This window comes from Xiphophorus maculatus, chromosome 1, assembly GCF_002775205.1.
Source record: "Xiphophorus maculatus strain JP 163 A chromosome 1, X_maculatus-5.0-male, whole genome shotgun sequence".
In the NCBI taxonomy this organism is placed as follows: domain Eukaryota; kingdom Metazoa; phylum Chordata; class Actinopteri; order Cyprinodontiformes; family Poeciliidae; genus Xiphophorus; species Xiphophorus maculatus.
In genome coordinates, this window is record NC_036443.1 from 10,549,980 (window position 1) to 10,566,150 (window position 16,171).

The window sequence follows — 16,171 nt, forward strand, 5'->3', positions numbered from 1 at the left end:
TTCCTATTAGAAGAAAAATGTGTGCTGTATCAGCAAAAACGCAAAAAAAGAAAAACAAATCAAGACAAAATGAAGAACAACATTATTTATTATACATATAACTGATCTGGGGCTGCAGCAGTTCTCAAAGCCAACACGTTTTTTAAAAATCTTAGATTAGATACTGCAGGTGCTTTTTACATTAAAGCATAAACATTTAGAATTATTAAAATTACAGCACAATAAATAGTTGCATTTTCTCTGTGCAATGTAAGTTGTCAAAATGTTACACAGCGTAGAGACTTTCTAAGATGATAGAAATGAAATAAAGAAGGTCACCAACTAAACATTTGACCGCTTCATGTAACATTGCCCTGTAGATTGTGTCAGTCTAAAATGTTGCTAATCGAGGCACCACCGTGTGTGGCTAAAGTAACTCTGAAATTGGTATGAAATTGTCAATTTGTAGGTGTCAGCGTCCCGCTCTCTAGGAAAAGTGCCATATGCCATGTTAAGTGGCACTTTTTTTTACCAATTCGTTCCTAGTTTCACGGTCCGTCCTCCCATTTTCCCCTCTTGCCTGGAAGCTGAAAAGCCACAACAAAATGGCAATTTACGCACCAGGACTGCGCCCCCCATGAGTCCCCTGCGGCAAGCCTCTTCCGTTTCACTTGGAGGGGCAACTCTTCCACCCCCAGGCCAACCGAGCATCTCGGCGTGAAGCTTTTACTTTTTTAAAGGGGGGGAATAAAAAACCACAGGTTGCCTCAGCTCAGCACTTTATTTCAAAACCAGTTCTGAGTAAACCTGGCAACAGGAAGCACACAGGGTTTATCTTTATACCAATTAAATCAAGAGATTAAAAACAACAACAACAACAACAACAACAACAACAACAGATAAATGGACTTGGTTTGAAGGGGCTTATCTCTGAGCTCCAGCTTCATATTGACTGAAAATTTAAGGGCCACCAAGCGGAGTTTGCGTCTGCTTAGGGCCCCCTGCTGGCACTGACGTTTGATGTACACATAAGTCAATTTCTTCTAGGTTAAATAACCTATTGATAATTATTAGTCATATTCTGAAAATAGTTTATATAAATTACTGAACAAATTATTATTATTATTATTATTATTATTATTATTATTATTATTATTATTATTATTATTATTATTATTATTATTATCAGTATTGGAATCCTCTGTAGAACTCACCACACTGGTATTTTCACAAGTTAAATAGGGGACCCCTTAAAATACCTGAAAGCCTCATAAAACTTTGACCAGACTCTGGAAAAGGTGGATGTTGACCTTTGGTAAATAAGTGACCTTAGTGGTTCCCTCTGATTTATCCTTGTTAAGGTGCCCAGCCCTAAGTGTTGGTGTAGCACTGTGGCTTTTTCTTCAAATGAAGAATCTCGACCAACCAGATTGCATAATTCAAATCAATACCTCTAGATTTCCTGGGATCAAGGCAACAAATGCCTCAAGATGACATTTGTTGTGAATTGGCAGCAAATTCAACTGATTTGCATTGAGCCAAATCAGAATATTTACCTGCACTGAATTACATTAATTAGATTTTCATTACATTTTATAGTTATGCAGTTTCTGCAACTCCCATTTAAATGGAAACAGTTTCCTGTTTTAGAAATATAATGAATAATAATAATAAAACACAGACCATAGAATGAATGTCAACAAATATACACTAATGATGGCTTTGGCTGCTGCTACTGGCTCTACCAAATGCTTATACTATCTGGCAGCAAAATATTGGTTTCCATAGTCACCTCATGATTTCTCAGGATGAAATATTTAAAGGTTTTAACAGATTGAATGGGCTTCCTCAGACAGAACTTTTCACCACTGAACATTATATCATTAATCTTTGATTGTTCTCTGCTATAATCAAGGCAAAATTGTGTGTAAGTGAACCTGACTAAATGACTGAATTGTAAAGAAATTAACTGGAATGAGCAAAAAAATATTGATTTGGACTCTAAAGATGAATTTGACCAGTTTGTCTTGTAAAGTACCCTGAGGTGGAATTTGTTGTAATATGGCTCCAAATAAATAACTATAGATGTAAAATAATGCATCTATTATTGGACTTTATTTTCGTAAACAAAACAAGAAAATCAACTGGCAGACACACGGAAGGATGGTTGTTTAGCCTGCTGCATTAAAGTGGCGCCCTCATGTGGTTACAATAAAAATCAGTCTCAACAATATAAAAATAAAAATGATTGTCCAACTCGTTTTAAGTTCTGGTATTAAGCAACATAAACGTTACTAAACAGTGCCATTTCATAGCACAATAGAGTAACTATGTCACCTTCAGTTGTAAAAACATACTGTATATATCAAACATACATTAAAAGAAAGTTGACTTTGCAATTTGTCATGTTGAATTTAGTCAGATTCACTGATTTCTCAAACATACCTGAAGTGTTGCTTTGATTCATTCATGTACAGATGTGACTGGCGCTGTGACACTTAATGAGAACGTCTACTTGCTGATTGTTTTGGTGTAGTTCTGTATGAGACACTGAAAGTACTGCGGTGTGTTTTTGTGGGACTGAAAAATAATGATGTAACATTTTGGCAGAAAATACCACAACAAGAACGAGTAGAGGCTGCAGAGCACTGCGAGAGCGTTCAGAGACTGGATGAACTTTCCGTGGTAGAGCATATAAATGGTAACAAACAAGATCCAGGTGAGGATCAGCAGCAGCAGGCAGAAGGTTATGGCTTTGGCTTCGTTGTAATTCTTCGGAAGGTCTTTTCCCATGTAGGAGAAAATGAAGCAAAGGCAGCTCAAAAGGCCGAGTAAAACGAAAGAAAACGAGGTTGCTTCTAGATTCAGAGAACAGAAAAGCACAATTCGGTCGTGGTTCCACGACGTTTCGTTGTAAGGGCTGGGAGAATCGTAGGAAAAGCTAACAATAAGTAGCAGGGCCTGAGCTGTGAATGCGCCAGTGACGAGCAGCCATTGGCCGTGATATTTAGTCCACCATCTTTGGAGTTTGGGGAACTTGGCAGCTATTTTGAAAATACAAACAATCTGAAAAGAGCGCACAACAAAACATGCCAGACAAACTGTGAAGAACAATAAGAAGGGCAAGTATCTTAAGATGCACGAAGCACTTGTGGGTTTGTCGAAGTAAAAGAACACACTGATACTGCACAGAGTGAGGCAGCCTAAAATCAGGAAGCACATCGGTCCTCCAGCAGATCTGACAACAGGCGTGTTGTAGTTGAAGGCGAAGAGAACAGATATAGCGCCACTGAGGCCCACTAAGGTGCCGGCTCCAACCATGATCAGCACCGCCCCCATGTCTGTGAACTGTATGTACTCCACCAGCCGCAGGTTGCATGATGTACTTCCTTCATCAGACCACTCTGTCTCCTTACAGCTGATGCAGTTGTACGGATCCTCTAAAAATTGAGACATGAACAAATTAAAATCGCCTTTAATAAAATAACTCTGACACAGTTGAGAAGTGATAGCTGGTATAAAATCTTTTTCATCATCGATGATTTTCTTGCATTGCGGTTATAACTGACATATGTTTATTGAAAACAACCGAAATGTTAAAAACCAAATAATAATAATAACTCAGTAATTCCACATCCTTGTATGTACCTGTAACATTGATGTATGTTTCATTTGGACAGATTTCACAGGTAAAGCAGCATCTGTGGATGTAAGTTTGCTTTCTTGCATATCCGTCTGGACACTCTGGGGTGCAAAGAGACGTGGGAACCTGTTTAAGGAACAGCAAACAGACAAAAAATGAGCACACGCAACTTTCATACAGCATTTTTTTTTGTCAAAATGTTTAGTTTACCTTTTAAGGTGGCATCTGAGAATAATAATTAGAACAATCTTCACTCTATTCAGCAAGTTTATTTAGCTTCCAGTGAATACGCTAGTTAATGTTTAGCTGACTTATTGAAAAACTTGATTCTCACATATTACTGCTTTTACCATCCATCCATCCATCCATCCATCCATCCATCCATCCATCCATCCATCCATCCATCCATCCATCCATCCATCCATCCATCCATCCATCCCAAACAAGAGAGAGCTTACTTCTTTATTCGTGTACCAGATGATTTCGGTGCTGTTGATGTAGAAATTAGCTGTTGGATAAAATTGATAAAATCCAAACTTCTGTGCATCACCAGTACGGTTCCAGAAAACGAGGAAATAGAGTCCAAACTTGAGGTCACCATTTTCATCAAACTGAATGGTGTGGTTTAGCAGAGTGAAATTGGACTTCTGGAGCGCTGCTAGAACCTAAAATGGATAAACAATAGTCAAATGAATATTTCCAAATTTGTACTTAATTAATGTATTTTTTCTCCAACTACATATCAAAGTCATGAAAAAGTTTTTAAATGATTCACTGGAATATGTACAAGATTCATGCACCAGACTACTATCTTTTTAACAGTTTTTCTTTATCACACAGGTATTAAAAGATACCTTAAAAATTCCACATTTATTAAATGAGGGGATAAATTTGACTGAAAAAATTAATAATTTTTGAGCAATACTTTTTGAAACCTTGCAAAAAACAAAATAAAACAAAAAATTTCCCAACAATCCACATATTTATTCCGGTGCTTTCATGAGGATATTACAAAATAACGAAATATAATAATTTCCTAAACTCCCTTTAGGTTAACTAAATGTTCTAAGCGTGTTATAAGAGCTTCAGCTAAATGACAGAACACACTGAACCAGAACATACCAAATACAGAAACAATGTGTGAGCGAATTAAACATGTAACACTTTCATTTAATTATGAACACATTTGTCTCTTACACAGTTTATTTTTCTGATCTGGATGCATTGTCTGGTCCTCAGCTCTGTCAAGGTGCCAACACAACATAGTGGGCTTTGACTAGGTCATTCCAACCACTTTAGTTTCATTTCTAACGGTTTTGGAGATCTGCTGTTGATCTATGGATCATTTGATAATTTTTGGCAGCAAATTATCTCTTTGAAAATTTATTACAGCAGGCTTCAGTTTTGCAACAACTTTTATTATAACTGTCTCACAATGACTGTAAATAAAAATGGTGTTTCACCCACAGACAGTGAAAGTATGACCCTTGACCCCGTCAGTATCCTGTTTGCACATGAGATTTATAAAATAGTAGATTGTAAAACTTGGGTTAATATCCAGTTCCAACAACCAATAAGCTGAGTCGTATGACTATGTTTAAAGGTACAACTAAACGTAAATTGCTGAAATGAATGATCACATCCTTACCATGTTTGGATACACTGTGATATTACTACACCCCTCTTCTTCGCACTGTAAGGTCTTGTGCAGTGCATGAGCGATCGCATAAACAGCAGAATAAACAGGAAAAGAGAAGGACGGGTCTGCCTCTAGGATAGTTTGTGCACTCCAGTCACTGCAGTTGAAAACCTGATTGCCACACATCTGCTGCCCAGCGTAGCCACACTCGCTCTGGCCCTTAGCAGAATGGATGAAATCACCAAAACCAGGAACTGTCACTATCGGCTGGGCCACACCAAGCACAGTTCCAATGTTTCGTATTTCTTCCATCTTAGGCAGTTGTTTATTCAGAGACCATGCATCATTTGCTATCCAAACTTTGTCGGTGACGTTAAAGTGGATAGCTGACTTGATGAGAACTTTGGCAGCCACTTCCGCTGTGAAGACAATGATTACATGTATCCTCAGCAGCTCAATGTGTTTGAACAACCTAGAAAAATTAATGTCAGCGTTGAGGTCTTTGGTGTACGCAATGCAGATGTCAGTGTCCCTGATCCGCTTCACGAATAAGTCAAGGCCGTCGCTGCCATAATCATCGGCAGTGTAAAGGAAAGCGACCCAGCGCCACTGAAAGTGCTTCAGAATGGTAACAATCACCTCTATAACATCGCTGTTGGTATGCACTGTTCGTAGGAATGACGGGAATTTTGCTTTCTTTGAAAAAATAGAAGTTGAGGATCCATAATTTACCTGCCAAAGAAGAGTTACAGAAAAATTCAGCTTCACCAGTCGAAAAACACAGTGACATTTTAATCTTAGCCCAATACACCTGATATTGTGATGATAACTTGGCCTATATAGAGATGGTGATTCAGTACTTACCATAGGAATGAGATCCACCATAAAAAGCGGGGCTACAGTGAGGGATTGAGTGCTTGTGAAAGGACCAACCACTGCTATCACCTTGGACAGTTTTGTGTTTGGCTCAGCCCAAGGTTGGATCTGATCATTCACTGAGATGAGTTTTAAAATCCCTGGGAAGCTTAGCGTGTCTGAGCAATGGTCAAACATCTCGTAGCCCAGAGTCACGTTTGGAAGCAGGCTGGTGGAGTTGTTAATTTCTTCTACCGTGAATCTCATCAACTGAAACCTCCGATAACTTGAGATACTGAAACACTGACTGAGGACAAGAAGGCAAAGTATCAGGACAAACTGTAATTGCTCCAGAAAATTATATATTTAAATCATCACTTTCAAACTGCAATTTGTATTTATTCAAGTTATCTTTGTCAATAAATGTATTGTCTGTGTAGTTAGTCCAACACGTACTTTAGTCACATTGAGAGAGTATATTTATATCATAAGCCAATTTTAAAATGCTGCATCATTCTTTCGTTATTTTCCCTCGTGAATCATTGTCGTAACTTAACTCACGTCGAGCAGTCCAGAGCTTCTGGTCGGAGATGGCGACCAGGGCCCCAGGCGAAATGAATATCAAAGAGTCCACCTATCAAAAAATTCCCATCCAGACGAAACTCTGAGGATGGAGCGGTGCTTCGAGTTGAAGCATGCAAAAAAGTTTCAAACAGAAACACAGCAGCAAGAAGAAGGTGTTTCATTTTGGCAGCCCTCCTCGTCTGCTGTGGGCTACAGTGAGAATTAGCTCTGTTTATAGTTTGCTGTGATAAACTGGTGTCGGTCAAGCCGCTGTCATTCCTCTCCACGCATGAGAAAATACTTGACATCTGACTAACGCAGGCCGGTACATGGTTGAAGGAGTTCTTACAAATCAGTATGCAAAAGAATCATGCTGGACATTTAACATCAAGCAACAACAAGCAAGTTTAATGATTCAGTCAGGTTATAAAGCAGTGAAAATGTTCAGCAGCAAATGTATAAGTCTTTATATTGACAAAGAACATTTCCTTTACTGATTTGATAGCATTGAAGCCTGTTTTCATCCTAGATGGTCAGTGGATTTCAGATCCACTGTATCATTTATTAAATACTGACATCCAGTGCTGTCTGTTGGACATTACATGAATATAAATTAAAAGGTAGAGCTTGGCTTGCTGTTGTATATAAAAAAGAAATGGCCAAAAGACTTAATATAAACACTATGGGTATTGCAGGGTTAGGGTTTGAAAACGTTGAGTGTGTTAAGAAAGTTTACCAGAAATATTTGATAGCTCCAGACTGATTTTTTCCTGAATCTTTACACGGTTTTATTTTTTCATTTATGATTATTCAGAAAATCAGGCCAGTTGCAATGTTAGTACATACTGCTACATGATTCAATATTGTTTCATTTAGTTAAGTCAGGACTGACATACTTATACACAATACTTAAATGCAACATACCACTTAATGAAAATGTTCTTCTGATATGCTACTTCCATCTAGCATTGTCTAATAAACTGTAATGTGTTGCAATCTGTTCATTCACTTTCAACACCTTTTGAAATAAAAACATATCCGAGACGCCGTCTCATTGTTTGTAGATGCATTTTAACAAGATCAATCAGAATAGAGACACAAACAGAGATGCAAATGAATTTAACCCCGGCTCATTGGTCTATGTTGAACTCCACCTCCTCTTACAAATGATCCCTGCATAATTTAAAACTAAACCACTGAGCTCATTTGTTCGAGGAAAATTTGCAATCAGACCACAGACTAAAGTGATTGATAGACAGTAATGTTGCCTGAATTTGAATTCAGGTTGGCAGCTCGTGGAAAGGCGGAACAGCTTGTCCCCTGTGGGCGGAAGGGATGGGCACTTACTGAGCAAGACGGAACAGACATGTAAAGGAAAAGATAAAATATTTCTCCACAAACAGAAATCTGAATGGAGTTTCTAAGGGCAGGTATAAGCAAAGAATAAAGCCTCAAAAAGGTGAAAAGTGGTAATTTTATTCATTCATTTATGAGTTTTTTTGTGCAGCCTTTGTATTCAGCTGCTATGATAACATGATCAGACTTGAGGGAATCTATGATAATTTTATTCTTACTTTTCTACAGGAGCTGAAAGGTCAGACTCAGGCTTGTCATCAGTCTGGAAACAATCACCAGTTGTCCAAACAAGGTTCTGAATATTTACTTTGGATCCAAGGCTTCTTCAAAGATGCAGTCCAATACTCCCCATCTCACCACACTGTTTCCCTGCTGCAAAGCCCCTTCCTCTGGGAGCTCTGTAGAAACAATGTTGATGCAATGCATTCTGGGATTTGGAGTTTTTTGCCAGTCCCTGTATGAAGATCAGTGCTTGTCTTCCAGTCATGGCAGGCCCAACAGAAAAGAACACACACATGCACAAAAACAGTGGAGCGGTCAAAATTGTTGGTAAAATGTCTCCGTTTATTGTGTATTGGTGGGTGAGTACAGTTGATACTGAGGAGAATCATCAAGTTCTATCACAGATTTGTTTTATTCTTTTCATAAAATTCAGATCACACACATTTAATTACCATTCAGTGATGTTTGCATTTAAACATTACAACTTGGGTCAAACATTTTGGCTTCTCCAAACAGGTTGCTTGAAGTTTGTCCCATTCTTCCTGACAGAGGTGTTTTATTTGCCCTAATACAGGTTATCTTCTTCGCATACACCTTTATAGGACTGAGATCAGGATTTTGTTATGTTTACACTGAAGTGAAAAGTATTCCTATTTACATAAAGCAATGTCACCTTTCATTGTCTAAGTTAGACAAAACACTGACATAAAAACTAAGAGAGTCACTCACACGCATTTACCTTGAATTGATGGACCAAAGACGGAGTGAACACAACAGCCAAAGCCTGTCACTTGTCTCCTAATTTTATTATGCTTCTCATGCTTGTTTTCATATTTTCTATAGCTAAACTGAGATTCATGTTGTACAGCTCTTTGTGACTTGAACAGTGAAAAATGCTTTATAAATAAACTTTATTTACTTACTTAGACTTTCCTCTGAAGATGCTACTGGGAAATAGTTTTGGTATAATTTTGAATAAGACCTTGAAAGTATTTCTGTGTGTTTTTATGAGCCTGAAAAATCATGATGTGACATTTTGGGATGAAATACCACAAGAGAAAAGAGTAAAGACTTGACAGAACTGCCAAAGCATTGAGAGTGTGGATGTACTTTCCACGGTAAAGCAGGTATTCAGTAGCAAACACAATCCAGGTGAGGATCAGCAGCAGCAGGCAGAAGGTTATGGCTTTGGCCTCGTTGTAATTCTTTGGCAGGTCTTTTCCCATGTAGGAGAAAATGAAGCAAAGGCAACAAAGCAAAGGGAGAATAATAAAAGAACAAGAAGCTACAGCGAGATTTAAGTCACAGCTCAGAACAATTTGGTCCTGGTACCATGATGTCTCGTTGTATGGTCTGGGAGGGTGAGAAGAAAAGCTAATGAGAATCAACATGGCCTGAGTTGAGAATGTCCCTGTGATGAGCAGCCATTGGCCGTGATATTTTATCCACCAGCTTTGGAGTTTGGGGAACTTGGCAGCTATTTTAAAAATGCAAACAATCTGAAAGGAGCGCACAACAAAACATGCCAGACAAACGGAGTAGCACAGAAGAAACGGGGCATACCTCAAGACACAAGAAGCATTTGTGGGCTTACCAAAGTAAAAGAACACACTGATACTGCACAGAGTGAGGCAGCCTAAGATCAGGAAGCACATCGGTCCTCCAGCAGATCTGACGACAGGAGTGTGGTAGTTGACGGCGAAGAGGAGAGCTACAGCCACAATGAGACCCAGCAAGATGAAGGTCCCGGCCATTACCAGTATAGCTCTGCTGTCTGTAAAGGGAACGTACTCCACCAGCCGCAGGTTGCATGATGTACTTCCTTCTTCAGACCACTCTGTCTCCTTACAGCTGATGCAGTTGTAGGGATCCTCTGTTTTACAGTAGAGATAAACAGTCAAAAATAGCTAGAAGATTCTAGACAGGTTCAATTCTCTTCTGTTTTTAACAAATTCACTAACAGATTCAAAGGCAACTTTGGTCTTATAATTGACTGAGTGAATACATTTACTCTGGTTGTATCATGTTCATTCAGCTTTGTATAATTTGACCCAAAGATCACTATGTGAAGTACATTTTTTTGCTATTGTATAATTGCTATCACCATGAGACCTCAGAAAGAATCCTGGCTTATATCATTTGCTGGTGAGGCAACTGGACAAATTAACTATTAATTTTGTAAGTAAATTAAGTTTTACTTGTACAAGTTGCACAAAAAGCAAAACAAATGCATATAGTTTAATAAAAATCTACAGTTTAAATGTTTTAGAAGACTACCAATATGTAAACTTTGGCAAATTGTAGAAGAGCTTTTAATGAGTTGGTTCTGTTCGCAGTTAAGCCCAAATGTATTTATACCTCATTCAGACTGAGTTTTAAAACTAAACTCATTCAACTGAGAAGTTTGGAATAGTGGATTAGACATCTAACAAACTCTGTTAATGTAAAATACGTTTATCAACATTGTAAAAAAAAACGATCAGATTAATCAGATATTATTTAAATTTTAGTTTAAAAATTGCAAGAGTCAAAATACTTTATACCATTTTTAATAATCAATGTAAAATCTTTATTGGCATTAAAACTATAAACCCTTCTTATTATTGCTGAGCAGGTTTTTGCGTGTTTCCATGTTGGCGTTGTGGTGATTTGCTGTATCTTTGGTGAATTTTGGGTTTGATTGTAGACAGAAACAATTCTTACATTTCAAGTCATTTACCTGTGATGTTGACATATGTTTGAGGTGGACATATTTCACACCTGAAGCAACATTTATGGATTCCAATTGTTTTTCTTGCATATCCTGTTGGACATTCGGGGGAACAAATTGCGATCGGAACCTGTGCAAGACAGCTCATTAGTGCAGCACAGGGGAGCTTTATCATCACATATGTAGAGCAGTCATCATCCACATATGAATCCCAGTCATATGAGTGTATTACTAATAAAATAAACTCACCTCTTCGTCTGTGTGCCACTGAATTTGGGTATTGTTGATGTAGAAGTCAGGAGATTGGTTAAAATGGTAGAAGCCAACCTCCTGAGCATTGCCACTGTGGTTCCAGAAAACTATTGAAAAGTGCCCAAAATTTGGGTCTCCATTCTCATCAAATAGGACACTCTGGTTCAGCAATGTGAAGTTGGACTTCCTGAGTTCTTCTACCACCTAACATAAATTGTGCAACATACCAAGAACTGTCATCAACGTACAATCGTGATGAACTTTGAAAGTGGTTAGTGAATCACATTTTGAATCACAAAGCAATGAAATTAAATGCTACATCAACTCATTTCAAAGTACTTTAGGGTTTAGACCATCACAAAACAGCACATGATCTTGAAGTAGATGATACATGACTTTCAATATTTTTTGCAAATAAGAATCTGAGAAGACATTTGTGCAGGCCAACTCACTCTGACTCTCGGACTGGAAAAGAGAAACGTTTGAGAAGAGAAAGACCGGCACTAAAAAAGGCTGTTCTTCTTCAAAGTGTTGAATCAGGGACCTTAGTACAAATGCATTGTGCACATTTCAGATTTTTACTTGTAAAATTACTTTAAGAACACGTTTATTCCATTTCATTTTTATGTATTTGTTTTGTGTTGGGGAAAAGGTGCGAATAAAAAAAGTGTAAATTTAATTTTGTGGTTTTAATGAGACAAAAACGTCAACATTTTCAGAGATGTAAATCCTTTCGGACAACACTGTGAGTGCAAGTAAAAATTATGCAAAACATCTAAGAAGTCTAACCCGCGACATTTGCAATTAGTTTTGCGTCAACCAGCGAAATTATGTAACTTTAGGAAATGGGGATTGTAAACAGGGGATTCTTCAACAAATTTCTGTAAACTACAAAAGATTAATGTATACTTACCATAGATGGCTGCACTGGTATAGCGTCATCACATCTGTCAGTTTCACATTGTAGGATGTTATGTAAGGCCCGGGCAACAGCATGCACAGCGGAATACATCGGGAAAGAGAACGACGGATCTGCTGCAATAATTTGTCCAGCAGTCAGATTTCTGCAGATGCAAACCTGATTGCACGTCTGCTGCTCGGCATCTGCTTTGATTGCCTGCCCTACCGTAGAGTAGATAAAATCATCGAAACCAGGAATTGTTAGCACTGGCTGAGCAACCCCGAGTACAGTTCCAATATTTCTGATTCCCTTCATGTTGGGGAGCTTTTTGTTTAAAGACCATCCGTCATCCGCTATCCACACTTTGTTGGTGACATTCTGCTCAATTGCAGTTTTAATGACGGCTTCGGCGTAAATCTTTGGCGCGAACACAATAATCACATTTAGGTTTTGTTTCTCCATCTGTTTGAAGACTAGTGAGTAATCAGTGTCTTCAGCAAGGGCCTTGGAATAAGCCAGGCAGATGTCGGTGTTTTTAATCTTTTTAATGAACATCTCCAAGCCGTCGACGCCAAAGTCATTGTTGCTGTGGAGGAAAGCAACCCAACGCCAGCTGAAGTGTTGAAGAATCATGGCAATCACTCCCACAGTGTCCTGATTGGGGTGGACTGTTCGTAGAAAAGACGGGTATTTGCGTTTTTCGGAAAAAACTGAAGCAGAGCTGCCATAACTGACCTATTGAGAAATCATACAGAATAATGTTTAGTGTAGAATTGGTATATAAAAAAAGTAACTAATAACTAAGTGAAAGGCATGCAAGGATATTTACCACAGGAATGTGATCCACCATGAAAAACGGTGCTATGGTCAGGGTATGTGTGCTGGTGAAAGGACCAATCAGTGCTATCACTTTGGACCGATTCTTTGATGGCTCCCGCCAAGGTTGGATGGAGCCATCGACGGAGATGAGCTTGAGGATATCTGTGAAGCTGCGTGTGTCCGAGCAGTGGTCAAATAGCTCGTAGCCAAGGGTGACATTTGGCAGCAGGGTGGTGGAGTTATTTATTTCCTCAACCGTGAATCTCATCAACTGAAACCTTCGGTAATTTGGAAGAAGGAAAATCTCCCTGTGGGAAAGGAAGCCATGAACTGACGGAGGTGCAACAGATGTGCATTTCTTTATCAATGATATTGTTTTTAAAAGAACAAATGTGCTATCTTCTCAAAAGAGTCAGACTTACAGACTTTATTAATGAATTGATGCTACTCACCTAGAACAGTTGATGGCTTCAGGTCTTTTCTGTGAAGGAGGTGAGCTGATAAAATGGATGTCAAAAAGTCCACCAAGTAAATAATCTCCCTCCAGTTGAAACTCTGAGTGTCTCATTGTGGATTTTGTGATGCCTTGGAGAAAAAGTCCCATCATACACACGGCGGCAATAAAATGTTTCATGCTCACGATTTATGTTTGCCGGTCTGACATGAACTGTCAGTGGGTTTGTTAGACGCTAGTGATGCTGAACCCTATTCATTTCCATGCTTGTGGTAATAGAATTTATTCTGAGAAATGGTTGAAGGAGAATTCACAAATTAGCATGCAAAAGCATTGAAATTTACTCCTGAGTTTTCACAGTAAACCAGGGTTTGAAGTTTAATTCCTGTACCAAAAAAAAACAGATGTCACTTGTTTACATGTTTCCTCTTTTAGCTTATATAGGAAAATTTCAATTTAATTCATAGTTAAGAACATTTTCAAACAGAAAATCTCAGTCAGTACAGTAACATGACAGCACAGCACACAGATGGCAGAGATGAAAAATAACATAATATCCCCTTGTGTCTTGTGTTCAGGGTAATAAGCATTGTCTTAGTTTCACCTCCTTCAAAAAAAGAAACATTTTATACACACTTCATTCTGCTCCTTTTACAACCATGAAGTTACACATGCTAGAATGACTTACTTTGCTGTACAAAAGGACTCATGGTCCTTCCACTTATTTCATTTAAGATTTTGCCTGACTGGCTTTTTAACATGTTCTTTGAGGTTGCAACCTGGTAAAATAAGCTGAAGTTCAGGAAGCAATAAGACTTTTGCAAGACGTTGTCCATATCTAAAATCTAACTTTTGCAAATAAGTCCTCATGTTTCAAAGGACAGGAGTTTATGCAAACATGTTGCATATAATAAACTCTTATCTTTATATCTAGATGCACGTTTAAATTTGCCCTCTAGCCCCCCACTACCTCCCACACTTTATCAAAGAAAAGAATTAACTATTTCAAATGTGAGTTTATGTGATGTATTTTCTTTTGTCCTCATTAACAAACTAAAAAACTGACTTCCCTGCTCTTCCCTTCGTGTCTTATTTCTGTCTTTTCTTCTCTGTTGGCCAGTTGCCCCTTTCAAAATGTAAATGCAATTAAATGAAATTGTAATCAAGCTCTGATATGCATAAACCTTACATTTGACCTTTTTAATGTAAATTAGTAGCCGAATCAAAAATGTTATTTCAATGTTACCACCCAGGCTAGAACAGAATATTATATGATCTGCTGTTTACCACTTTTTAATCTTTGATCTTGATTTTGTTTGTGAATAAATGATGTATTTAATGCCACAGATTGTGTTTTATTTCAGTTTGAGTTTGTTCTTTACTTCTGCCAGAGCCGAGTGGAGAAAACCCACACATACTGAAATATAACAAGACTGTGAAATCTGAAAAAAGTTGCCTTTGCGATTCTTAACCACAGTATCATTAGTACCATAAGAAATCCTTGTAGTTAAAAAATTGCAGACAGACAACTTTAACATAGAGGGAAATTCTGTATTCTTGTAGATTGAAATGAAAGCAAAAAATACAAGAAAATCAAGAATTTGCAAAATCTGGACCTTTACTTCTTTATTACTTGGATCAAACATTTCTAAACAACAAGATGTTTAGCTTACATAAAAAAAAATCTCTTTAAAGAGAACAAAGTTTAACCATGAGAGGATGACATGATTTTACATCAGGATGATAAAATCTGACTAAATCGCTTGAGCTTTTGTTTGACAAAGACATGAAGAAGAAAATAAAGCAAACAGTTATTGCTAATAACACCTATACAGTGCAGCATGTAAAGTGCAACATAGTTGTCTAATTAGATGTCAGAGTTGGTTATTTAAAAAAAGTTTATTTTAACTTTTATTTACATATATTACAATTACATTCCTTTTCTGTCCATTTAAAAAATATTGAAGTAAGCTTGATTCAATATTAGCAATTTCTAACAGAAAAATCACACTGAACTTCTGGCTTTTACAACAATATCTCAATGCCAAATGCAGGTTTAACTCAATATGGAGTAAACATGTTGTGCCATACAATAGAGAATATCTGAAATGTCTCAAAAAAAGGTTTCAGACTTGCTAAAGTCGTTGTAACTACATACTATAAACTACGATAACTATAAACATTCAGTTTACCTTTTTTTTTTCGTTTCTATACAAAATTTTCTTGAATATTTGAAACTGTAAAACAGGTTCTTTAAATGTTATTTTAAATGATGTCATTTTCTTTTGGTCAATTGGTTTCTATCCATCTATCACAGACACTCAAAATTGGATGTTCAAACTCAAAGTTGACTTTGAAAGTTGTTGTTTTGTGCCATCTGCTGGAGGTTTAGTGTAAACACAGGTGAAAGCCGATATCAGCAGTCAAAATAACAGCATAATAGTAAAACAATGTCAATATTCTAACAGAAACACAAACATTTTAATTATTCATTGGCAAATCTTTACAAAATGTACTTGGGAGCTACTGTTTTAGTTCTGAAAGGAGCACAGTTTGCTTCAAAACTATACATTCTCCTCAGTCTATTCCCTTTTTTTATATTACAAACAAAATTAGTGTGATCTATTGTGATTTTTTTGTGATTGTTAGCCATGAACGTGGCAGCAGGAGAATAAATTCTGCATCTGTGCGACTCATTACAAGGCCTCTGCAGACCTTGATAACAAAACAAGCCAGACAAAGTGTGTAAAACAAGAGAAAGGGGAAGTAGTCGTAGT

At 37.6% G+C, this 16,171-nt stretch overlaps 2 protein-coding genes across 2 annotated transcripts; both read right to left on the reverse strand.

Annotated features, from left to right (window-relative positions):
• Positions 1-2,490: 2,490 nt before the first annotated feature.
• Positions 2,491-6,862, reverse strand: LOC102237349 (taste receptor type 1 member 1-like). The gene is made up of 6 exons (XM_005800091.1): positions 6,678-6,862; positions 6,126-6,423; positions 5,271-5,993; positions 4,081-4,287; positions 3,628-3,748; positions 2,491-3,419 (listed from the first exon to the last, which is right to left on the reverse strand). Exons 1-6 carry the CDS (start codon positions 6,860-6,862, stop codon positions 2,491-2,493), a joined length of 2,463 nt encoding a protein of 820 aa, XP_005800148.1.
• Positions 6,863-9,202: 2,340 nt separating this feature from the next.
• LOC102228445 (taste receptor type 1 member 1-like) lies at positions 9,203-13,574 on the reverse strand. Its single transcript, XM_023339814.1, has 6 exons — positions 13,393-13,574; positions 12,951-13,248; positions 12,134-12,856; positions 11,218-11,424; positions 10,978-11,098; positions 9,203-10,131 (listed from the first exon to the last, which is right to left on the reverse strand). Exons 1-6 carry the CDS (start codon positions 13,572-13,574, stop codon positions 9,203-9,205), a joined length of 2,460 nt encoding a protein of 819 aa, XP_023195582.1.
• Between the last annotated feature and the right edge of the window lie 2,597 nt (positions 13,575-16,171).